At 48.1% G+C, this 25,527-nt stretch overlaps 1 protein-coding gene across 1 annotated transcript in view; it reads left to right on the forward strand.

Annotated features, from left to right (window-relative positions):
- Positions 1–14,584, forward strand: part of Pard3 (par-3 family cell polarity regulator) — a 524,608-nt gene extending 510,024 nt beyond the window's left edge. Inside the window, 3 exon segments of the mRNA XM_051169253.1 lie at positions 1,210–1,330; positions 10,321–10,448; positions 13,972–14,584. Coding sequence (XP_051025210.1) covers positions 1,210–1,330; positions 10,321–10,448; positions 13,972–14,314 — 592 coding nt within the window. The 3' untranslated portion in view covers positions 14,315–14,584.
- The last annotated feature ends 10,943 nt before the right edge of the window (positions 14,585–25,527 follow it).

A 25,527-nucleotide genomic window follows, 5' to 3' on the forward strand; every position in this document is an offset into this window, starting at 1 on the left:
AGGTTCCGCACTTGGCGGGGTGAGGAAGTGCTGCCTGCTCCACCCTGCTCACAGCTGTTCTTACAACTAAAGGAAGCTCGGTGCTGTACAAAATGGGTGCAGCATTACTTAAGCAAGAGGTTTGCTCAAACACCACCTTAACTTGATTTTTCCATTGTTTCTCATTATACCATAAAAATTATACTTTGCTCTCAGCCTTGATGACATGTAAACAGGAAGCTGGTGAAGTAGCAGCATGGTGCAACCCTGCATATCTGTGAAGACACACACACACACACACACACACACACACACGAACATACTACACATACACACATATACCACACACATACATGTGTACACTGTTGTGATTATAGTTCTGCATATCTGTAAAGATATTCAGGTGTGTTCACATACGCGGAGACACGGGCACACAGATATATCATATATACACTTTACACACAGACATAGGTGCACAGACCCCAGTCACATACAACACACACAGATGCTTACAAACATACGTGCACAGAGTGCATATAGATATAATTGTTTGAGGCTGGGCAGAGGGAATGTTCGAGGCCAGTATTGTACCACTGAGCTACGGACATATCCAGCCCCATTTTAATTTTTGGCCTTGTTTTTTAATTTGAGACAGAATCTCACTAAACCGCATGGCTAGAACTTTCAATCCCGTCTTACCTCAACCTCCCAAATGCCAGAACCTTTGGTATTTGCTACACCTGGCTTGTGAGGCTGAGCGTGGTTGCTGTTTGTTTGCTGGGGATGGGGGTGGGGCTGTTAGTGTCTTGTCACTTGATAACAGATGGTATTTATGGAAGGTAATTATCTCTGTTTCATATGTAAGAGTCAAAAAAGAGTGGTGTGCCCCGGGGCTAGGGATCTGGAGGAGCCTGACTGGACTCTAATTGTTCTGATGTCCAAAGCCACATCCTTCCAAACCTCCACCGCCGGCACCTAACCAGATTATAGAAAGGAAGGTCACTACAAAAGAGGTCTCTCTCCAAACCCTCTCAGATCTCTGCAGGGCCAGCCGCACTGAGCCTGAGAACAAGCGAACATTTCAAACGCCCAGTTTCTGTTGTAAAAATCCACTTCCTGTTTCAGTAACATCCACAGCTAGCTGCGCCCCCCCCCTTCCCTAGCAACTGTGATTTATGACTTAATAGCGACTATTCTTGAGGGTGCTCACTGCTGCCCCTTCTCTTTCAGCAATCGATCCACTCCTAGCAACCATGACCGGATACAGCGTCTACGGCAAGAGTTCCAGCAAGCCAAACAGGACGAGGATGTGGAAGAGCGGCGCCGTACCTACAGCTTTGAGCAGTCTTGGGTGAGTGTCCGTCTGGTTCCTCAGCCCAGCCAAGAGGCTAACAGCTGCTCCGCAAGCGAGGCCCCTGAGCTATGACCTCAGTCCTTTTATGTAATAAGACAAGATGGAGCCAAGTCCCTTTGACCTTTAGCATTCTGACCCTCCCCTCATTTCCATCTGGGTTTCATCATTGCTAATTTCATTTTATATCTTGTTCCACCATCTGTCCGCTGTGTAATAGGTTCAAATAGCCGTATGACAAGACACCACCAAAGAATGTCTGCTCTCGACTGCATTTGTCACAAGGTTTACGCAGCACTTTTCTGTAGAGCAGAGCCAAAGTAATTTCAGTTCAAGACTGTGTCTACGAGACAGAGATTGGTGACTCTTGGTTCTCTAACCGCCTTGGTATTTTTTGTTTCGTTCTGTTTTGTTTTATTGAGGCGGGGCCTCACATAGCCCAGGCTGGCCTCAAACTGGCTATGTAATCAAGAATAACCTTGAACTTCCGATCCTCCTGCCTCTGCCTCCCAAGGACGGTGCTACATGGGTGCATCCTCATGCCAGCTTTCTGTGGTTGTTGGGCATCAAACCCAGGGCTCCATGCATCCCAGGCAAGTACTCTCCCAACAGAGCCACAACCCCAGCCCTATCAAGTGTTCGCCAAATCCCTGTTTATCTGTGTTCACCTCTCTTCTCATCCACCCTCTGTTGGGCCACTCCCGTGTAATCTCCTTAGAACACACCTGTGGCTACCCCTGTGCCCTGGTGACACTTCTAGGGAGGGGGACAGCAGCAGGACTGGGGTTGGAGACAGCAAAGAATGTGAAGGCTGTCTGGGAAGAGTGAGAGTAGGACGCAAGCGCCCCTCTGGGCGTTAGAACTCCCAGTCCTGGGGGCCACTCAGCGCCCACTGACTGCCTAGAGGGAAGAGAAACTCTGTAACCAAGACGAGAGAGCCCAACAGGTAGAAGGCCAGGGTGTGCCACAGTGCTGTTGAGGATCTGGGGTCAGGACTGCTTCTCTGAGCAGAGGGACCTGTGCAGCTAGAAGATGGATCACCCCAGTAGCTCAAGAAAATGCAGGCAGGATCCGATGCCCTCAGAACCAAGTGGGGCAGCCGTGCTGCCCTGGCGGAGGAGACTAGTCCCACACCCAGAGGTCCACGAGTCCCTTCAAAACAGTTCTGGGAATAAGATACATTGTACCAAATTTCTGGATAGGGAGAGGAGGAGTGGTAGAAAAGTCTTGAGTTAGACACACGGTACCTCCCATCTGAGGTGAAACTGACGAGTGTCCGGGTTGAGGGAAGCCAGAGGGAAGCGGGAGTAAACAGACTTCAGCCACGCTCACCTACGGCCAAGTCTCATTCTGGAATGTCAGGGTGGTCTTCTGGACCCTTCTTGGTCCTAACACCCAGTTCACCCAGCATGCTGTGCAGAGAAAGAGACCTCCAAGGTCCCTGACTAAGGAGCTTAATGATCAGATGGAAGATTGATTAAGAAGGCAAGGCGTGAAAGCTGCGTCAGGTGATGGGCCCCGCCTCGGAACAAGTGAGGGAGAGCGGCCTTAGCACGGTCAATTGGCAGCCTGAAGCCAGCATTCAGGTGTGAGGACGCCCCATGCGGTCCTTCCTTGCCCAGCCTTGGGTGTTGTGAACCAACCCAACATCTAAACAAATAATCCAGTTGTCTTCCGCAGCTCTCCTGCTGTTAGCTTTCATTACAAGGGATGTGATTTATTTTTCGTTAAATTGAGTCATCTCTGTAGCAACAGGACGGAGTTGTGATAATGCCCTGGTGTTGTTTGGCGTAATTGACTCCATCCATCCCTAAGAGGCTTCCTAAAGCAGGGTTCTTACGTGATGTGTAGTAAATAGACAGTTAACTACACCTGAAGAGAGTGCTGAGGACAGTTTGAAGCCTAAGGAGAAAGCAGGCACCACAGATGGAAGCAGTTGCCACAGACTCTGCTCTGACCTGTAAGCCCCAGCGTGGTTTGACAGTCCCCACACTCTGCCACCAGGAGCAGGGTTAGCTACCCAGGAGTGTGGCTCTCAGGCCAGCTCTTCCTGGTGTCCATTTCCAGCTAACAGCTTGTCTTGTAGACTTAGCGAATGCATACAGCGCCCCGCTGTCATGCAGTTCAGAAGAACAAAGCTGGCAAAGAAAGCTGTCTGTTCCTAAAACTCTGCAGTGAAGCCGATGCAGAGTTCCTCAATCCTCTCAATCCTCCTGCCTCAGCCTCCCAAGGGCTGGGGTTACAGGTGTGGCTACCGTTCCTGGCTTCTCACTGGAGGCGTTGTTCCTACGTGAAGGGGCTTCAAGTTTGAGGTCAAGTGAGCGTCTCTCAGTGTAGCATGTTTTCCCAGGGAGAGTTGGGAAGGATTTTGCTGAGATCTGCATGAGGAACTCTCTGGGATTTGGGTGTTTCTACATTATCTCTTTAATTGGAGCAGTCACTGTAGAGAAAAGGTACTTTGGAAACTCAACTACCAAAGGTCATAGGTCAAATTACAGAGTGCCAGGTGCAACTTTAGACAGACAACATGGCCTGTGTATTGTTTCCTGTGATGAGAGAGCTGGCAGCTTTTTGTGTGACAAATCGGTTACCTTAAGTATGTAATAATTTCCTAAAGTGTAGGTCAGAAGTTGACCTTTCCTTCCTTTCTTTCTTTCTTATTTATTTATTTATTTATTTATTTGAACTTGCAGACAGTTGAGATCTTGCTGAGAGTTCTCCCCTTTGCTGATGACAGAGGTGAGCTCACACAGCTCTCACTCCTGTCCGCGCAGCAATCTCCACATGAGCGCTCCTTGTCCCCTCAGTGAAAGCTGCTAGTGTAACCTGGCAGGGCCTAAGCTCCTCCGGGTTCCATTGTCCCTGCAGTAGCTAGGAATCTTCTGTTTTCCCACACGTTTGCTCACCTTGTCGCATCCCCGTGCTCGAAGGCGTGAGGGCACGGTCTCACACGTCAGGACAGTCCGCAGGCGTTTTTATTTTAAAGAACACCAAGTTCCTCTTCAAACCATATGGAAAACATAGCGCACACTCGTTCACAGTGCGGCCAGATGTGCTGCATAGAGCGTTTCCTAGTCAACAACTTTACCTACAGATGTGGCGCGTAGCGAGTTTCCGAGCCAACAGCTTCATCTACAGAGCTTCCTGCGGCAAAAACTACTGCAAGTAGCCCTGAAAACGCATCTATTTTGGAAATGCTCACTGTAAACCCCGCAGTGTGGGGCGCACCTGCTCATGGGCCTTTGTTCAGGACAGAGCCCGGCTTGGAAAGAGCTGGTTTGTGGCACAAAAGGCCTTTAGAGAAGCACGGGCCCAGAAAATTTCTGAGCTCTGTAATTGGAGCGTGTTCTTTTCCAGGTTGAGGCAAAGGAAAAGTAGGCGCTCCCTACCCGACACAGGTGCAGCCTAAACAAGGCGGCACACTGCCCTAACGCTTCCCTGAGGTAGCTTAGGGAAGTCACCGAGCACTGTTATGGGGTGCTCGGGTACGGATGGACCCTATGATTGCTCTAAAAGGATTAAATTGCAGGCTGAACAGGCAAGAGCATCGCATGCTGGTGGACCCTCTCAGATACCTAGTGTGGCCCACAAGATGTGCTGGCCAAAGTGGGACAACAGGAACTTTATTGCCAAGTCCTTTCCACCCCACGCCAGTAGTGACCGAAATTGCATTAGCCTTTGAAGGAGGAAACTGACCCTGTGAGTATGGACACCCGCATCCTTCCTGGCCTTGCTTTGGTCGTCTCAGCCTTTAAGTGACCGGCACAATCTTCCTTTTCCTTCGCCTTCCTGTGGGGATCAAATTGTGCTTTGCCCGATCCAATCAGAGACCCAGTGCAAGGCAGAGTCTGTCTGCATCTCTGGTTGCTCCTCTAGGCCAAGGGCATTGAGAAAACAGCAGTTTTGGTTTTGTTGTCACTGCTTTAAGGACTTGCAAGGCATCTGCAGCTGTTGCTCCCTAGTTGCTCCTCGTCCTTGGTTCAGGAGGCATCACTTTCATTTAAGCCCCTCAGTGTGGCCGCAGCTCACACTGCATGGGGATCCCTTTCCTTGGAAATGCCGCTAGAGAAAGCCATGTTAGCAGCAGAGGGGTGCCAGTTCCTTGTGGAGAAAGCCCCTTGCTAGAGCAAAGTAGACCCCTGGCTTTGGGCTCCATAGCCACCCCTGTAGGCAAACTTCCTTATACCCATGGGCTCTGCTTCATGCAGAGGAGGGGTGCTGGGTGCTAGTGGCCTGCTCTGCAGATCTGTTCCTAGTTCTCAAGGTGCTTCAGTAAGCAAATCTCATAGGCACATCATTCATGGGAGAGACTGCATGAACGAACTCTCTGTTAGCGCCCAGGCTTCAGGGGAAACTGGGGGTTTGAGGACTTTTCAGCTTTATACAAGAGTTCGACAGAACGGGGTGGGGGGCGCTGGGAGGGGCAGAGGACCGAGTGACCAAAGTAGACAGAAAGTTGTCTCAGTCATACCCTCTGAAGGCCCCCAATCCTGTGTAATCTGGGAGGTTCAGTGGTTTGTAATGGATGGGGGACACACAAGAGTTAGCTTCACTGTGATTAAAGTTGTCTCGGTAAGGGAACCACGGAAGACAATGACCATCATGATCGGCGTCCACAGTTAATCTGGAGCGAAGAATTTCCGCTCTTTATGTGACTTAATTGTATAAAACTTCTTTCTACCCACTATCAGATCCTTGAATTGGCATTTTAATATGTATGGAATACCTGAGAGTTGTGTATGTTTATCTTGCTGAATAAGGACACACCGTCTTAAAAGGATGTCATTTCTTTGTCACTTTTGTCCAAAACACACAGCCTGTCTTATTTTTTGTTTTCTACATGTGCCTTGGGCATATGTAAACTTTAGAAAGTTTTAATATGCATATCCAGGTAGAAAATAGAAAACCTCCAAAGGGTCATTTATAAGAATTTGTACATGGACTGTATCTATACACACCCACACACGTATGTATATGCATACTTACACACTATTTTCTTATCTATATGGAGTTAAATAACTACATTTTAAATTATGAAATTTGCATGTAGTTATCAATAAACTAACAATTTGTTGCTACGTTCATAATAAACTGTAAAAAGTTAGTGTTACCTAGTTCTAATTACTGTTGAAACTTTACATTGTATCTACATCATCTTATTCATTAGTCTGTTTTTTAATCTAATTTGCTTTGTATTTTTATTTTCATAAAAAAATCAAAGAGTAACTTTAATTAGCTGAGAGAAATGCTTACTTGATGCAAATTCAGTGGCACTCTGTAGAGATATTTTGTATATTTCCTCTCCCAGAACAAACCCAGCATTTTTCAGCTTTCTTGGACCTGAAATAGCATATTCCTCACCATGATAAAGACCAGTGTTCTGCAGCTCTCTTACAAAAGCTACAGGTGTATTTTCCTCCCGTGGTTTTTAAGGAAGAGATTCCACTGTGCTCTGTGACAATCAAATACTAACCTCTGGCTTACAGTTTCTTTTTGTTATTTAGATCTGGCACTTAATTTAATTTTAAAGGTCAATTCTTATAGCCAATTTCATTACAAAAAAAAAAAAAAAAGACCTAGATATTTCTGTAATTTGCTGCTTTGTTTCCTTGTCTGATTCCTAGGGTTCTGACACTTAGGGTGGCATGTGGATTGTTTTAGACAGCTGTGTGTGTTGTATGTAGGTGTATCGTGTGTGTGTGTGTGTGTGTGTGTGTGTGTGTGCACGCGCGCATGCGTGTGGTGTGTATGTGCAAATGTGTGCATGTGTGTGCATGTGTAGTCCGAAAACAGCCTCAGCTATCATTTCTTGGGTACCATCCATGGGCTTTTGCTGGCCCTGAGCTCACGCTTTGGTTGGTGAGCTGGCCAGTGAGAGCCGGGGACCCTCTTGTCTCTGCTTCCCCCGTGCTAGGGTTATAATCACGCACTAACCTGGCTTCTTTCTTTCTTTCTTTTTCTTTTCTTAAGTGATGGGTTTGGAAATCATCAGCTGAGTTGTGTCCCCAAGCCTGAGGTTACTTTTTATTTGAGACAAGTGTAAACCTTTGCCAAAGTGATTTTATTGACTTGTTGCTATGAACTGGTTATGTATACAATGTCCTCTCAGACACATGGCCTATTAGGGTTGACGCTTCAAGATGAAGGCGGCCGTCATGATTGGCATGTCCTTTTGTGGGCTTGGAAAAAGACAGCATGAAACATGAGTGATGAGGCTGAAGCTCCTGTCTGGTGTTACGAGGCGTCCGTCTGTCAGCATCCCACTCATGCACTTGTGCACACTGCAGGCCCAGGCCGATCATTCCTGACGCCCACCAGAGTTTCAGTGGATACTCACAACTGACAAGCTTTGAACAGTGTCAGAAAGTGCACAGTTGAAGAAACAAAAGCCCTTCAGCTTTTTTTCCTCTGTCAGAATCAAATTTTCAGACCACTGAGAGAAACAACTTAAAAATACACCTGCATTTCTGTAAGATCTTATATTTTCTTCTCACATCTCCACAAGCAGTGTGTCAAAAAAAAAAAAAAAGAAAGAAAGAAAAAACCCAGCATGAGATTAAATCTGATTACTACGTCTCATCGCAGAATGCCAGAGCCTTTTAGACAACCTGACATGTGTAGGTATCTCACAATGGTGAAGAGGAGGGAAACAGGGCACTTTGGGGCTCAGTGTGAATCATGCAGTTTTCACTTTATCTTTTCTCTGTCTGGTGACATCCTCAAGGCTCCTGCAGGCACCAGCACCTCATAGTGCAGTGCCATCCTGCCTCAGAAGGGAGAGAAGATGCCTGTGTTCATTAATGTAGACGTAAAAGCAGGAACTCACTGAGGAAAATAATCTATCATCTATCTGTCTGTCTGTCTGTCTGTCTATCTCTCTATCTATTATCAATCATCTATCAGTTATCTATTAGCTGTCATCCATCTCTCTTTCTCTCTCTGTCTTGCGTGCATGGGTTGTGTGTGTGTGTGTGTGTGTGTGTGTGTGTGTGTGTGTGTGTGTGTGTGTGTGTGAAAGCATGTGGAAACCAGAAGTCAATCTCAGGAGCCATCGATCTTCCTTCCTTCCTTCTTTTCTTTCTTTCTTTTCTTTTTTTTTAAACACAAGGTTTCTTTCCCCCATTATTTTTGTTCTGGACTATTTTGTAAACACCTGCTTTAGGTGTCTGTCCTGGACACCATGTCATTATTGCTCACCAGCACGCATGCCTGGTGCGTCATCCCTGCTGAGAGAGAGCGACCGACCAAAGCTGCTGGGTTTTTCTTCAGACAGAGACCAACGGAGGGGGGGGGGGCTGTTTGTTCTTTGGGGGGGTGGGGTTCGTGTTACCTCAGCACTCCCCTATGAATGCTAAGGCCTTTACTTCACAAAGCCATTAGTGAGTCACAGCATGCCACCTGCTTCCAACGCCAAAAGAAAAATCAGCTGGAGCTTTTTAGCTGATACCCTTCACATAGACTATGTGTATTATGCAATGTAACGTAGCCCAAAGGGCACCAAGATGGGTGAGTAGCAAGATGGGTATCTTGGGGTGCAAACAGCAGTGTAGCTAAGCCACGCCCTGGGTCTTATGTGACATTAGTGGCTATTTTGATCTACATAGCATGGTTTATACACTTGATCATTCATTCTACACATAACCTGCTGGCCGGAGTGGGTGGCCAGGTGGAGTAACTACGGCTCCTAGGCTAGGTTTGCCTTGGCCAGTTACCACTTCCTGTTGGCCAAGGGGGATGGATTACTTAAACTGGTCCATTCAGTATTAATTAGCTGACAGGCCTGTGCTGGTGGGAACGGTCCGTGGTACTCTTTGGCTGAAGTCCTTGGGGACAGAAGGCCCCTCTTTAGACACAGCGCCTCATTTAAGCTGATCTTCCATTTCAAAATTGAGCTGCTATTTCACAACCTAAGTGCACCCTCCTATTGTTTACCATTTCTAGGACATAAGAGACAACTCCTAATTATTTCCCCAGCTTAGGAAGCCTTAAATCACAGGCCCTCGAACTCCTGCCCTTGTCAGTTATGGCTGCACATTTTCATTGTGGTCATCAGCTGGTTGGTTGCGCTAGTTAGTGTGAGACAGGGTCTCATGTAAGCCAAACTGTCCTTGAACTCACTATTGAGGCCCTTCACCTTCTGATCCTCCTGCCTCTGCCTCCCGAGTGCTGGGATAGCTGGTGCGCTCTACCGTGCCTACTTTATACAGTGTAGGAGGCAAAGCCAGGACTTCCTACATGCTGGGTGATTACTGCACCTGCTGAGCCACGTCACCAGCCCTCACTCTGTAGACCAGGCTGCCCTTGAACTCACAAAGATCTGCCAGCCTCTGCCTCTGAACGCTGGGATTAAAAGCGTGCAGCACCACTGCCCAGCCTGGTTTTAACTTCTAATCTAAGCTCTATATTTGCTATGTGAGGGTGTCGACTAGTATCTACGTCAGTATTTAACAAACCTCACACTAAGAAGCACTAGTGAGTTTGGCATCTCCATTTTAAGTAATGTCCCCAAACCAAAGTTACAACTTAAACTGGAGCTCATAAAACTCAGTTAAGGTATGATAATGGATTTTTTCTCAAACTTGAGTGAGAGGTAGCTCAGTTGGTACAGTGCTTACCTGCATGCACAAAGCCCTGGGTCCAATACACAGTACCATGGAATCCAGGCTTGCTGATCCCAGTGGTCAGGAGGTGGAGACAGGGGGCATCAGGAGTTCACGTTAACCCCCGGCTACAACACAGTGAACTCAAAGCTCAGTCTGGGTTACTTAAGACCCTGGCTCAAAATAATGAGGTAAACTGTAGATAAACACACTCATAGAGTTTGTAAAACATTTCGAAGTCACTTGACAAGAATCAGAATTAGAGGCTTGACAGTGTCATCGGGCAGAGCGAGCACTAGCCCAGCACATGCGGGCACTGGGTGACATCACTCTTGGCACAACAAGGCATGCGCCACTCTCTTACTGACAAACTGCGCATCTCTCCTACAGCCCAACTCACGGCCAACGTCGCAGAGCGGCCGGCACTCGGTGTCAGTGGAGGTCCAAGTGCAACGGCAGCGGCAGGAAGAACGGGAGAGCTTCCAACAGGCCCAGCGCCAGTACAGCTCACTGCCAAGGTGAGCTGCCCTCAGTGCTGCGGAAACAGCCTTCCCATCTTGGACCAGGGTCACCAAGGAGCGGGCAGCGTGGGCGTGCTTGGCTTGGGAGGGCAGCTCTCATGTGAAGGCCAACATCCGCACCCGTGCATACCAGAGGGAAAGTTTCCCCTGTCTGATAAAAGAAAACAGAAAGATGCTTTTGCTTGTCAGGCTGTAGGGCTTTGGGGCGAACACTACTGTGTTCACCTAGGCTCTGTTACAGCAGGAATGAGAATTGTGGGCACTCACGTCTGTGGATGGGTGGTCACGGACCTCCTCCTGGTTGCCCTCTGTCCCTGCTGTCACTCTGTATGAAAGTGTAGGGAGCTCCAGGGGTACTTGGCTCATCAACCAGCAACCAAGCAAGAGAAGCTTATGTGACGCTGTATCTCCTTGGGAACTAACCTCATCCTGATGTTATATAGGGATTGGCCATTGAGGTCACTGAGCCTATGTTGGGTAAGAGGCATCGAGGGTTAAGTCTACACAAAGTTCCCTGGAGATGTCCCATCTTGCCAATAAACAACTTAGTAAAATGAAGGAAATGAAATGACTTTCTCATAGTCACAGTCAGTAAGCCCAGACATGCTGGCAGAGCCCAGAGGCAACCAGGGATTTCCTCCTGGAATCCAGAATGTTATCAGGTGTGAGGATCCCTCTGCTGTTCTGTGGCTTGGTATTTGGGAGGGGGCCCTAGGCAGTATCTTGAGAGTTACAAGGAGAGCTGTCTCTATCAGACTACCCTCACGCCCCCAGCAGTAGAAATGTAACCCCAGGGTTGTAAGCTCAAAGAAACCTTTCTTCCCTGAGTTGTTTATTGCCATGTGTTTTATCACAGCAGTAGAAGCCAAGAAAAACATGTGATACCCAAAGGAAGCCCTCCACCTGAACAGAGATCTGTGATGACATAGCTTTGTCCTTCTCCTGCACACTCCGCCTTTCCTCCTCCTCCTCCTCCTCCTCCTCCTCCTCCTCCTCCTCCTCCTCCTCCTCCTCCTCCTCCTCCCCCCTGTGGTGACTGTGTCTGCTGTGTGACTACCCTCCCATGTATCTCTTTTTCTCACAGGCTACTGCACCCCCATGCCCTCTCCCACCAGGATGATTAAGTACAGTTCTGTTTGTCTGTTTCAAAGCCATATTCTCTGTCTCTCTTCACCTTTCTCTGTCTCCCTCATCTTGGTGGCAAAGTCCTTGCCTCATGACTTTGGCTTGAGCTCCTTACATGGTGACGGAAGTTGCTATAATCAATAGGAAGCTGTTAACACCTTGCCAGGGTGTACAGTCAACGCACCAAAGACGTCCAGGGGCGTCACTGCAGGACCAAGCAAACCTAAGTGTTACTGTGAACAAATCCAGTGGGAGTGCATAGATAGTGGCCGTCACTGTGGCCTTTGAATGACCACGGACAGGATGTACAAGTGGTTTTGGAGTGGCCTTCCTTCAGACCAGCTCTTGGATGCTAACCCACTACATCTGTGCAAGGGGAGATAGCTAACATTGCGCTTCCTACTCCTTACCCTTGGCCCCCAAAGCCGGCCACCATCCCTCTCCACCCTAAGCGCAGAAGCTAATATTAGACCCTGACTTGTTCTCCAGATCCCATAAGTCAGTTGGAGGGAGCCAGTCCCTTTGCTGAGCAGCACGGGAGCCACCGTTCTTCTCAGCACATCACAGAACCAGTGTCGGCACTGAGAGTGCAGGTCACTTTGCATCTGCAATTTCAGTCTTGAGGAAAACAGGCAGGGTCTACCCTGGACTGTATGTATTGCCAGCATAACACAACAGTCAGATGCTGGTCACTCCGTTCCTATGGAGACCTAGTGGCTTCCCATGGTTTCCCCATGATGGTGGGCATGGAGTGTGTGCTGGATGCAAGAGGCCGCCTTGCCTGCTGCCACCAGATGATTCTCCTGTTGATAAATGGAGCAATGACACATTTTTCTTTATGACTGTCATCTCTCCTCCCTCTTCCATTTGCAGGGGAGAAATAGGGCATGTCTTCCTTCCTGGCACAAAATTGTTATGTTTTATCAAAGGGCAATCTTATTGCAAATTCATAGAAGTGTCTAGGGTCCTGATAGTAAATTAAAGATGTCTCAGAACCGTGTTTGCTGTAAACCGCAGCAAGCCCCCTGCAGAAATGGTAGGATGAGAAGTTTCCGTGGCTTGGATTTGTCTCCCTGTCCTGGGGAAGTAGGAAATGAATTACCTCACCTGAGATGCTGGGGGGGGGGGGCGTCATTTCTAGACAGGAAGTTGTGCAATCCTGACCCATGCCAGCTACTGACACACAGGACTCCAGAGAGCCAAGCTGCAGGTTTCAGGGACTTCCTGTCCCTTTGTTTGTGTTGTTTTGTTAGTGATTTGTTCTTGTTGTTTTGAGGCAAGTCTGTCACCAAGGCTGGTCCTGAACTTGCTGTGCAGCCGAGGATGACCTTGAACTTCTGATCCTCCTGCCTCTACTTACCTAATGCTATAATTATAGGCATGCAGCACAGCATTTGGTTTATGTGGTGCTGGGGATGGCGCCCAGGCTAGAGCACCAGCGGCTGCACCTAGTGCTCCTGCCCCCCCTCCAGCTGCGCCTGGCTCCGCCCTCTAGCTGCACCTGGCCCCGCCCTCTCTCTGCTGCACTTCCTTTTTTTTTTTTTTTTTTTTTCCTTAGCTCATACTGTGATCTATCATGTGCTCAGTCTCTGACACTCCAATTTCTGACACTCTGGCCGCAGCTAGGTACAGTGTTAGTCCAGGTCGTTTAGAATTGAACAGTAACACTAAAGTGAGCAGTAGCTACTGCAAAGCTAGATGCTGCTGCACTTGCGTCTGCGGCTGCACTACAGGGGACACGGTTGCCCTGAGCAAAGCAGAGGGTGCCTCATGCCAGGAGAAGCACCTGCTTCTAATAGCTTCTGAGGCCGCTTCTGTCTTTTGTTATGTCAGCATTGGTCACTTAATGGAAGCTTGGGACTTGCTGAGGACAATCAAGTTTTTTGTTGTTGCTGTTTTTCTGTTTTGTTTTGTTTTTGTTGTTGCTGCTGTTGTTGTTTTGTTGTTTCTGTGGTGTGGCTGCATGTACAACACAAGTGCATGTGTGTGAGTGCTTATACATGTGTGTGCACACGAAACCAGAGGCCACCCTCAGGTATGGTCCCTCAGGAACTGTCTACCTTAGTTGTTTGTTTGTTTGTTTGTTTGTTTCTTGCGATAGAGTTCTCACTGGGCTGGAGCTCACCAATTAGCCCAAGCTGGCCAGCTATCAAGTCCCCTGGATTTTCTTGTATCTCCTCCCTAGTGCTGGAATTACAGATGTGTGCTTGCTCATGCAGCGAGCAACTCCAGCCACTGAGCTGCTGGTATCTCCACAAGCTCTGAGAGTCAATTCTGAGATCCCCAGCCCCCACCGTGGTACCTGGTGGGGGGGATCAGGTCATGATGATATTTGCCACGGCCAGGAGGTTCATGTCCCTCTCATCCCTGACTGACTTCTTTGCTTCCTTGCTAGACAAAGCAGAAAGAATGCCAGCTCCGTGTCGCAGGACTCCTGGGAACAGAACTACGCGCCCGGCGAAGGCTTCCAGAGTGCCAAGGAGAACCCCAGGTACTCCAGTTACCAGGGCTCAAGGAATGGCTACCTGGGTGGGCACGGCTTCAACGCCAGGGTCATGCTGGAGACACAGGAGCTTCTCCGCCAGGAGCAGAGGCGCAGAGAGCAGCAGCTGAAGAAGCAGCCCCCGGCTGACGGAGTCAGAGGGCCCTTCCGGCAGGATGTGCCCCCGTCCCCGTCCCAGGTGGCCAGGCTGAACAGACTGCAGACCCCTGAGAAAGGGCGGCCCTTCTATTCCTGAGCTCAAAGGAGGGCGGCAGCACTCTGCGTCACGCAATAAAGGACATTCTCCCGTGAAGACTTGTGTTCGTGGAGTTTTAAAAAACCTTCGGTGGTACTACGGAACACGTCCGTCGCTGGTATCAGTGCCTTTAAGCAGCACGAGCAAAGAAATGGAAGGCCTTAATGTCTTTGCCACTGCGTCTCATGGAAGGACACCCCGCCCCCTCCCACCCCCGATCTCCAAGTTCGAGGCATCACCCACCAAATCCCTAAGTTCGAGGCATCATCCACCAGCTCCTCGGCAGTACCGGAAACCACAGGACCCCCCCATGCGTAAGATGCCTATGGATGTCGCGGGCTTCATCCTAGAGTGACCCCGAGGCTGCAGGTGTTGCTGGCCCCTTCCCTCTGGACTCTCATCTCAGGGAGAGGGTCATCTCCCTGAGCGCCGCAAGCACCGGGAAGGAGGGCAGTACACTGGGCGGCTTTGTGGCAGGGTTGCCCCTGTTCTCCAGGACTTAGCCTGGGATTCCCATTCTTTCCCTCAGTTCCTTGGAGCGTGAAGGCCAGGGTGGGGGGTGGGGTGGGGGAGCAGTGAAGAAGCTCAGGCAGGGCGGCGTGGTTATTGGGGGAGGGTGTTACTTCCAACTGCCTTATAACTCCACTACCCACATCACAACGATTCTAGTCTGAGTTTATAAATACACTTGTTCAGCCACGTACATGACACTTGGGAACAAGGGACATGGGAGAGTGGCCTGTGCGCATGCACCCTGAGGCGGGCGTGGGAGCTGAGGGAAGAGTCCCGGAAGAGCTAAGGCCAGTCTATCCTGTCCTTCTCTCACTTCGTTTGCATTGCAGTTGGTTGGCAAGGAAGGCACAGAGTGGAGCAAGGGAAAACAAACAAACAAACAAACAAAACCAGTCACTTTGGATTCTGAAAATGAATCTCAGTACAGTTACTGAGGTTGAGTCAGTATTGTCCCCTGTCCTGGTGAAGACCACATTACTCAGTCACTCTGCCGTGAAACATAAAGTAAAAGAAGCGCCGTCCCGCTTGAGAACATTCGATGTCCCAAAAGAGCACCAGGAGTCACATTTTCGTGCATGCCCGTGTCACAAGGCCCTGGACGCTCCTGTTGTTTGCCCGCTGGTCTGAACATTCTGTATTGTAAACCAAGGCTGGGTTGCTAAAGTGCCTGCGAATCTCAATGTGAAAAAAAAAAAAATCTTGAGGAAAAAAAAAAGCTCAGAGTACCATGTGTTAACAAAAAGAAAGAAAGAAAAAGAAAAAAGGACATTGATATGCCTATTTTTTTTTTTTTTTTTTTTTACTGGCACATTGTGTTTTTTTGTGTAGACTTGTTTTTAGAAAATAATGGGAAAGTGTCCACAGGCCCATGTCTCTCTGCCTCCCTGTGTAATGGCTTTATGTGTCAACGACTGACTTGCTGCGGTGTTTAAGTGGTGTTTCCAGTGTAAGAAAGCCTGGTGACCTTGGGTGGCAGTGGCTTACCCACAGCCTTCCTAAGCTGTGAGCAACAGCTGTCCCTGTACATACAAGACTTCTAATAAAAGGCATATTTCTTCCTGTTCTTTGTAGTGTCTCAAGTTTTCCTTTCGAACCTCTCCTAGCTGTGTTTTTTTTTTTTAAAGCGTATTAACAGATGTCTTTTTTTTTTTTTTTTTTTTTTTTTTCATATTTAGTGAGAGTGGAGAGTTTCTTCTGAGAGAACAGGACTGGGTGGGGACCACCCAAGGAGAGGGCATGGGGATGGGAAAGACTAGAGACCCATTTTTTCTTTCATTTAAATTTTTATGTATTTCTATTCAATTAATATTAACTACATACTTTCCCCCTCCTCTGTCCAGCCCTCCCCACGCCCACCCCCACTCCCTTTCAAGTTCATGGCGTCTTATTCTTTATTATTGTTACTTATATATGCACATATATGTAGATGTGTAAATACGTATGTAAACGGAACCGTTTATTAGTGAGGATTGTGGAAGACATGGAGAGCCCACAGGAGCTGTATGGGCTGAGAGACTTGAATAAAGAGAGGAGGTCATACAGGATGCCACCAATTATCCGTTGCTGCATTTGGTGACCTTGGCCAAAGACTCTTACTGAGAGGAGACAGGCAATGAAAGGTGACGAGCCACCAACACTGAGCCCCCTCTGTGGACAACATTTTTCTGCATGTACATCCTCCCAGCCCCCAGCCCTCCCCCCCCCCCCCCGGCATCAGAACAGGACTTCGATGAGCGATGAAGGAGGTGGCATTGCCGCCCTGACGTGGCCTCCCCGGCAGCTCCCCATGGCTGGAGTTTCACTTGACGCTGCACCTGCGGTCTGCACGGTAGCAGGCACAGGCACACACCAGAGCACCTGTGACTCAGGGTTTGTGCATTTTCATGTGCTTCTGCCTCATCCAGTGAGTCCTCAGAACTCAGGTGGGCGCGCATGCACACACACACACACACACACACACACAGTCAAAGCCCGCCTGTATACAAGCAGGTATGGCATGCCAGTCACAGGAAAGCATGCCACTAAAGCCCTGAGGGCCACCTGGGCATGACAGAAGTCCCCTCCTTTGGAAAGCATAGTACACCAGGAAAAAAAATTAAATATCTGTTGGAACACTCTGCCTTTCTATTTTCTTTTATTTTCCCCCTTGTTTTTTGAAAAGAGATTACTCACATGAAGTAAGGAGATAATCTTCTTTTCTTACTTCAGAGACGGGATATCATCTTAATAAGGCAGCTAATAAGAGCGTTCACAGGTCAGAGAGTGTGAACGTAGAAGGGGTAGCTTTAATGGAAAATCACCTTCATCTCTGAGTAATGACTAGATCAAAAGCATGCTGGGTTAAAATGACTTGGAAAAAAAACTATGTGAGGGTGAGGGTATAAATCTGAGCATAAGCTTGCTTTCTCTCTTTTTAAAAGCAAGGGACTTTTAAAAAGGCTGACTATCAAATCAGCCTCAAGGTTCCTGGGTAAAAGGTGAGGCTGGCATTGCCCGCCTTACAGAGGACACCATGTCCCCATTAGATGGGTGTCTTATCTCCAATTACCTTCCTGTCACACACACCCACATGCACAGACCAAGTTCAGCTCTAAATGATCCATTTTTACTTTCTGATTTGCTTTTTACAGCAAGCTCTCCACTCTTAGCCTTGATACTCTGGGGCAAGCGACTGAGGTGCAGGGCTTTGCTCCTGCACCGCCCACCCACGCCCCCACAGAGAGCTCGGAAGAGTTGCTGTTCTTCCAAGCCTCTCTTCTGCTCCCGGGATCCATTAAATGTGTGAAAACCGCCCTTTTTCTGAATGGCTCAGCAAAGTGCTGACTCACCTCACACCATAGCTGCCTTCCAAGAGCCTTTTGCAGTTTGGTCCCAGTGGAGCTGTGGCTGTCTCAAGAGCCATTCTCCCTGGCATCACTGGCCTCCTGGAGCGGAGCTGAGGCTTGCTGCAAGGCTTCTATCAAGGGCTTTATGAGGTAAATATTTTAAATGCAACTTTGAAGGTTTTGCTGTTTTAAACAGTCTAGCACGGCTCAGGGCCCAGTGGACTGCCACTAACTACAAGCAGGGAAGGATCGCCCATCACAGCTTGCAAGTGACAAGAAGATAAACAACATGAATATCTGAGCCAGTCCTGACCTTGGCTTTGGCTCCTATGGGGCTTGTTTTCGCCCAGCCTTCGTTGTCTTAATTGCTTAATGCAAACCCTGACTTTGATTCACCATTGTGACACAAAGGGCTTCATCAAAAACAGAAGATCTGAATCAGGCGCCCTGGCGCACGTCTGTAATCCCAGCACTTGGGAGGCAGAGGTAGAAGGATCTCCATAAGTTTGAGGCCAGCCTGGTCTACAAAGCGAGTCCAGGACACCCAGGGCTACACAGAGAAACCCTGTCTTGAAAAAGAAACAAAACAAAAATGAGCAAAAAAACCAAAAGATCTTGCCCTAGTCTTGAGTGTAGCCCCAGCTGATCCTTAGACTGGAGGAGCGTGGTTTGAAGGCCTGGCTGAGCTGCAGAGACCTTGTCGCTCAATGGAAATGACATGGAGTTAGGAACACAGAGCAACGCATGAAGATTCCTGGGCTCCATCCCCAGCACACAGAGGTAGGGGGAGGCTATGTTTTTAATAATTTTTATGCTCTCCAGGACAGCCAAGGCTACACAGAGAAACCCTGTCTCAAACAACAACAACAACAAATGATGATGATGATAATAATAATAATAATAATAATTTGTATGTCTTTATTTAATGGTAACCATGCTTCTCATTGACCAGGAAACTAAGCATGACAGAAAATAAGAAGAGTCATAAAGTGAGTAATGTCTTTTCTTTGGGCTGGCAATATAGCTGTCTGTTATAGTACCAACCTAGCATGGGCAAGGCCCTCCCTGGGTCCAACCCTCCCCGCCTCCCAGTACAACAAAATTTAAGAAAGTTAATTTGATTGATCCTAGTACTATCCATGCGTACTTGAAAATTACATATGTGTATAATATGCACAAACACACACAGACTTGTATGCACATATAATAATAGGCTTTTCATACAGTGTCCCATTGTTAGCGTACAGGTGAGTCGGCTAGCCTCCTCTCAGGGACCTAGCAGTGGCTTACATCATCATCTGTCACCTGCTGCTACATCATCAAAAGGACCTCCGGCCATCCCAGCCACCTACCCCCGCCCCCCCGGCTCTGTTCTCACTCCCCTTTTCTGTTCTTCTCAGCACCCCCCTGCCCTTTTTCCTTCCCTCATGGCTCATCTGCTTTTCCAGGTCCTCACTCCTCCCCCACCCCCAAAATCTCCTTATACCAGATCTGTTACATGCCATAATTTCTCAGGGACACATCTTGGCATGGGCCTGCCATGGCACCACCTCACTGTATTACATTTCAAAACACACATATCTAACATGTTTTGAGTCTTACTGGAAATTTTGAGAAGTCACTCTGGAGTCACCACACGTGGGGAAATTGTGATTCCCCTACACGTGGTTCTCAGTGTCATTGATAAAAATAATTTAAGAACAGACTCAGAAGAAAGCTCAAGGACAATTTTATTTGAATTTAAAAGAACCCCCCCCCCCCCAGCTGCGAACCTCAGCAGATACTTGGAGTAGAGGAAGAGAGAAATCCATGCCGTTCCAGTTAGGCCAGTATGAACATTAGCCACATGACCAAGAGGCAGCCAGGGAAACGTCAGAGAAAGAGTGAGGCCAAGAGGACTAGAGAAAGCATGCTTAGAGACAGAAAAAAAAAAAGGAAAAAGGAAAGCAATTCAGAAGTAGGCAGACTTAGAAAGTTGTGTGGCTATGGGCCGAATGCACCAAGGATGGAGATTCTGGGAAGGAAAATGTCACATTAAGGAGATAATTATTCTTCCTATGCATTTTAGCGTGTCTTTAAAGCGGCACTGCCTTCCTGAAGACTGGTCCCTTAGTCAGCTGACTGGCCTGTCCAACCACCAAGCCAGATCCTCTGCATCTGAAGGAAACTGGTTTCCTGGAGTGGCCGTTACTGCTACTGTGCCATGCAGACCTCCAGCCAGGCTTCTGTGTGCGTGCGCAGGCTCTCCTGACCTCCAGCCAGGCTTCTGTGTGTGTGTGTGTAGGTGTGCGGGCTCTGTCCTAGTCTTTTATTGGTGCTACAGGCTCACTACATGGCTCCAGCATGCCAGTGTTCACGACTAGGAGACCAGAAAGTATTACTTCCTCTTAAAAGACACAGCTCTCGTCACAAAGAGAACGAGGGACTACTTATTCTAGAGGCCGATACAAATGACTGTGGCCAGCAAAGATTGATTAGATTAGCCCAAAAACCATTTGTTCCCAATGTGGTAACAAAGAGAATCATAAATCAAAATACCTTCCAAAAACAGTTGGGCGGAAACATCACCTAGGCGGGCTACAGCAAAGTGGGGGGATCTCAGCTACAGGCCTCAGATGCTGGCCGGCAGCATTCTTAGCTTTGCAGTTGATGGGAGCAGCCTGTCCCAGCAGACGCAGGAGGAGAGGGACGCTGGGAGATTGCACAGTGGTGCAGATTTGTGCAACATCCTTGGTGCTTTCAGCGCAAAGGGGCAAAGCCCGCTAGACATAAGACATTTGCAGCCGGCTGGACACACATCTAAAACAGTCTCCAGCTTTTCTCACTGGGAACAAAATATGTAAATTACTTATAGGAGAATTAATTCTTTACCAATCCTTTTTTTTTTTTTTTTTTTTTTTTTGTATCATATTTTACTTTGGGCAAAGAACTGGCATAGCAATAGGCAAAGGGAAATGATCCATTAATAGTTGGATAGATAAAATTTATCTTCAAAGAAGTGGACTGTTAATTATGCATGGGAAGGAACTCTTAACTCTGAGACATTCCAAAATGAAGCCAAGGGCTTATTTCACTCAGGATCTTAATCAAACATGTTTGTGATGTCTCAGAGAGGCTGGCCTGCCTTGCTGAGCGTGGGGACAGAGAGAGCAACTGGCTGGGGCCCAAGCTCCCCTGGGATGTTCTGCAGGTCTCCTGTGTGGGGAGCAGTAAGATGTGTCCATTCATTGTCTGCAGCACAGGCCTTCTCCTCCGAGGCTCCTGAGAGTGGACCACAGGGCCAGGAGACAGGATGCTGCAGCTGGTCTGCAGCCTTATGCCCCCAGAGAAGACAGTGACAGCCACGGGCTCTCGGCATCTGGAGAATGACTGGCCAAGGACTGAGTATCCAATATCTAATCGTTTGAATGAGGCCCTTCCTTTGGTCCTGGCTCTCCTTCCTGTAAGCCAGGAAATGCGCTCCCCTTTCATTAGAGGACGCTCATCAGGGACCTGGAATCCGGCTGGTTGCTGTGTTAGTGTCTTCAGCTGTGCATCTTAGGTCCTTTTAGGCATCCCCGATGGATTAATTGAAAAATTACGGACATCCTGTTTGTATGATTTGTTCAAGGTAACAGGAAGGCCATGAAGAAGCCAATATTGATTTTCTAAAGAAGAAGCCATTTTCTATGGCCTGAAAAGGACCCTAAACAAGGCTGGTCAAAGGATGCTGGAACTGGAGATGGCTGCTGCCCAACTGGAGGGAACCTGAGAAAGAGTGACTCTGACAGTGGAGTGTGGAGTCACCTTCCAAAAAATAACCACCCCATGTTTGCTCACTCCTTCGGGTTCCTTCGTTCATGGTTCCGACTGCATTGCTCTAGGAGCTGGGGTGGGTGGGTTGGAGAGAGACACACATCCAGAGCGGTGGTACTTAGCACGCAGAAAACAGCTGGGGTCAGGAACGGGAAGCGAGATGAAGAAAGTGCTGTTTCACCTGGAATTGGCAGAGGGTTGAGCAGAGCACTGGAGCGGTGAGCACAGCACTCTCACACAAACTTACCTGGCAAAATAAAGGTAAGTTTTTCTGAGGGGAGGTGGGAGTTTATTATGATAATGATGAAAAGAGGAAAACAACAACAGAAGTGGAAAGGGGACCTGAAGCAAGGCTGGGCAAGGAATGCTGGAATTGGAGATGGCTGCCGCCTCTGGGCATGCGTGTTAAGTACAGACAGGAGCGATTCCTACAGGTGCTGCCCCCCTCCCCCCGCCAGGTGTCCTGGGGTCAGGCAGCTCAGAAACACAGGCCACTGTGCTTGAAGGATCCTTTTTGAGTGTTGACATCAACATCAAGACAAAGGTGGCTTCAAGGTGGCGACTCAGGTTTTCTGATCTTCAAGGAACGAGCTGGCAAATTTGTGCAAGGAGCCGAGGAATGCAGCCCAATTAGCAAGCCACAGTGGAGGAGTGTGGGCGCCTTCCGAGGAGGGAAGAGGTATGGCCCCCCAAAATGACACATATCTGCTTTCCAAGCCCCAAAGACGCATTGTGTGAGTGAAAGCCGGCCACTTTGGGGTGCTATAGGTGTCGGAGTGAGAAAGGGGTGAGCAGTATTTGAAACGGTTGGCGGGGTGGGACCTCCTAAGGAGGGTGGTCTGGAGGGGACTCAGGCTTCTAGAAGAAGACAGGATTGTGACGCTGGCGAAGTTCTGCAGTCTCAGAGAGAGACGGAAGTTCAGTGTTCAGCATGCCTGTTCTCTCAGAGCTCCCTGAGCCTTTACAGAAGGGCAGGACGCTAGCACCACAGTTCCAAAGCCTGCTTCCTGCCATGCGCACCCACTTACTCATCCACCCTGCCATTCGGGGCCTTCTGTATACCAGACAGCATGTTTATTTTGTCACTGGCATTCAGTGATGCGCTTGTGAGACCTTGATATTCCTATTCAAAAAACAAGAACAAAAACCGGGACAGTCTAAAGCATTAGTTCTCAACCTGAGGGTCACAACCCTTTTGGCAAACCTCTATCTCCAAAAATATTTACGTTATGACTCATAACGGTAGCAAAATTACAGTTTTGAAGCAGCAACAAATATATAATCTTATGGTTAGGGGTCACCACAACATGAGGAAACGTATTAAAGGGTTGCAGTATCAGGAAGGCTGAGAACCACTGCACTACAGGCAGAAGCCTTGACACACACATACAGACCAAGGCCTTAAAGATACCGTGAGAGAGTAACCGGGAGAAACTGAGCTCAGAGCGGGACGGTGAAGGTGTGTGAGGAGTGTTACATAAGCGGAGCCTTCCAGAACGCCGAGAACCCAGGAAGAATTTGGAAACATATCAGAGCCCAGAAACCTTGTATCTTACGACGCTGGGCTTTCCTTTTTATAGAAATGAACTAATGAGACCTAAAAGACAGCCAGATTTATACTCAAAGATGCTTGAAAAGTTATAAGAAAAATTTAAGTATTAAAAATGTGGGAACAGCTGGGCGTGGTGGCACACACCTGTAATCCCAGCACTCATGGAGGCGTGTGAGTTCAAGGCCAGCCTAGCCTACAAAGCTAGTCTAGGACTGTCAGGGCTACACAGAGAAACCCTGTCTAGAAAAAAAAGTAGGAATAATTAAGTAAGTTAAGGTACAAAGAATATATGTGGTCGTTTTAAATTAGTGTTGAAAAATAAAATCTACCAACATGGAGCTCTAGTTACAATAGAATGTTTAATGAAATATACAGTGGCCACTGTTATCATGTGTACGACTAGGCACAGGATATGCACATGTGTCTGTAAGCACATATAAGATGAAAGAGGAGAAATATCAAGCTAATGCTGAATATTTGGACCTAGACAGTTGCTTACTTCCTTTTTTCTTTTTGGTTTTCCAAGACAGGGTTTCTCTGTGTAGCCTTAGCTGTTCTGGACTCACTTGGTAGACCAGGCTGGCCTCGAACTCACAGAGATCTGCCTGCCTCTGCCTCCTGAGTGCTGGGTGTGCACCACTGAGCCTGGCTGCTGCTACGACCACTACTATTACTTCTTCTTCTTCTTCTTCTTCTTCTTCTTCTTCTTCTTCTTCTTCTTCTTCTTCTTCTTCTATGGAAAATAGGTTTGTTTTAAAATACAATATATTTTGATTATGGTCTTCCCTCCCCTAAATCCTCCCATCTCCTCCTCACTTCCCCACCCACCCAGATGCATACCCTTTCTTTATCTCATTAGGATACAAACAGGCATCTATAAACTACTACTAATAATAAAATAAAATCAGATAAAATAAAAACAAACCAACTAGAATAAGACAAAACAGAAGAAAACGCCCAAGAAACATACAGATGCAGAAACACACATTTGCACACACAGAAATGCCGTACCAACACAAAACAGGAACCGTACCCAAGGGGTTTATAAGGTTTGCAAACAAAAGCATCATGAGACAAGAGCCTCTGAATATGCAAATACGCAACTCAGTTCGCTGCTCTGTGTTGGCCTCCTACTGCCAGACCTGAGGACATGGGCCTGCTCTTAAGAGGAGTTTGTGTACACAGTGAGACTATTTTGGAGAAAACTAATCTCTCTCTCTCTCTCTCTCTCTCTCTCTCTCTCTCTCTCTCTCTCTCTCTCTCTCCCTCTCTCTCTCTCTCTCTCTCTCTCTCTCTCTCTCTCCCTCCCTCCATGCCTCTCCCTCTCTCTGTCCCTCTCTTCTTCCCTCCCCCTTTCTCTTCTCCTTCCCTCCCTCTTTCTCTCACGCTCTCTCCCCTCTCTCTTGCACTCTCTCTCCTTTCTCTTTCCTCTCTCCCTCCCTCTCTCCCTCCCTCTCTCCCCTCCCTCTCTCTCTCTCCCTCTCTCTTTCCCTCCCTCTCTCTCCCTCCCTCCCTCTCTCCCTCCCTCCCTCCCTCCCTCTCTCTCTCTCCCTCCCTCCCTCTCTCCCTCCCTCCCTCTCTCTGTTTTCTTTTTATTATTCTCTAATGTATTACATATTAAGCACTATTCTCCCTCCCTCCTGCTTTTCCAGCCCTCCCCACCCAACCTCACCTTTCCCCCCTCCTCTGCTTCCCCTTGGGAAAGAGCGGGCCTCCCAGCGCTGTTATGAGAGTATGTGCCCCATTGTGTTATAACATGTTGTGCTGTGTTTGATTGGCATTCCTGGGTTTGTGTCCACTTACTGCTGGGACTCCATGTGGCACAGATCCACACAGGCCCTGTGTGTGCTGCCACAGTCTCTGGTCCTGTTGTGTTTGGAAAGACTTTGTTTCTTGGTGTCCCCAGTCCCCTCTGGCTCTTACAGTCCATCTGTCTCCTCTTCTGCAGGGCTCCCTGAGCCCTGAGGAGAGGGAATTGATGGAGATGTTCCCTTTAGGCCAGAGTGTGCCAGAGTCTCTCACCCTCTACACATTCTGTCCGTGGGTCTCAGTACTTTTTCCTATGTACCGCAGAAGGAAGCGTCTCTGATGTTGGGTAAGAAACTGGTCTGTGAGCATAGCTGGATGTCAGCAGGATTCATTTGATTGCTACGTTCCTTTATCAGAACAGTAATATTCAATTTTCCCTAGGTCCCTGACCTACCTAGTCTCAGGTTCTTCGTCACCCAGGCAACGACAGTGATGGGTTGGTTACTCCCACAAGTTTTGTGCCACTGTTGCACCAGTGCATCTTGCTTGTAGCAGTGTTGGTTCTTACTTTTCTCCTTTGGTAGTGTGAGGAATACTTTCTAGAAGAGCAATTTGTAGGGGGAAAGGCTCTGCGTAGGCACCGACTCCACTTCTCCATGGTCAGTCAGCTGTGTAGATGCTGTCTTCAGTTTGTGGGGCGTGCCCAAGTAGCCTTGAAAATAGCCTGCGTTATTTGAAGGTTCCCATGGGGCCCTACTGGCGAACAATATAATTTGATG

This window comes from Acomys russatus, chromosome 26, assembly GCF_903995435.1.
Source record: "Acomys russatus chromosome 26, mAcoRus1.1, whole genome shotgun sequence".
Taxonomy (NCBI): Eukaryota; Metazoa; Chordata; class Mammalia; order Rodentia; family Muridae; genus Acomys; species Acomys russatus.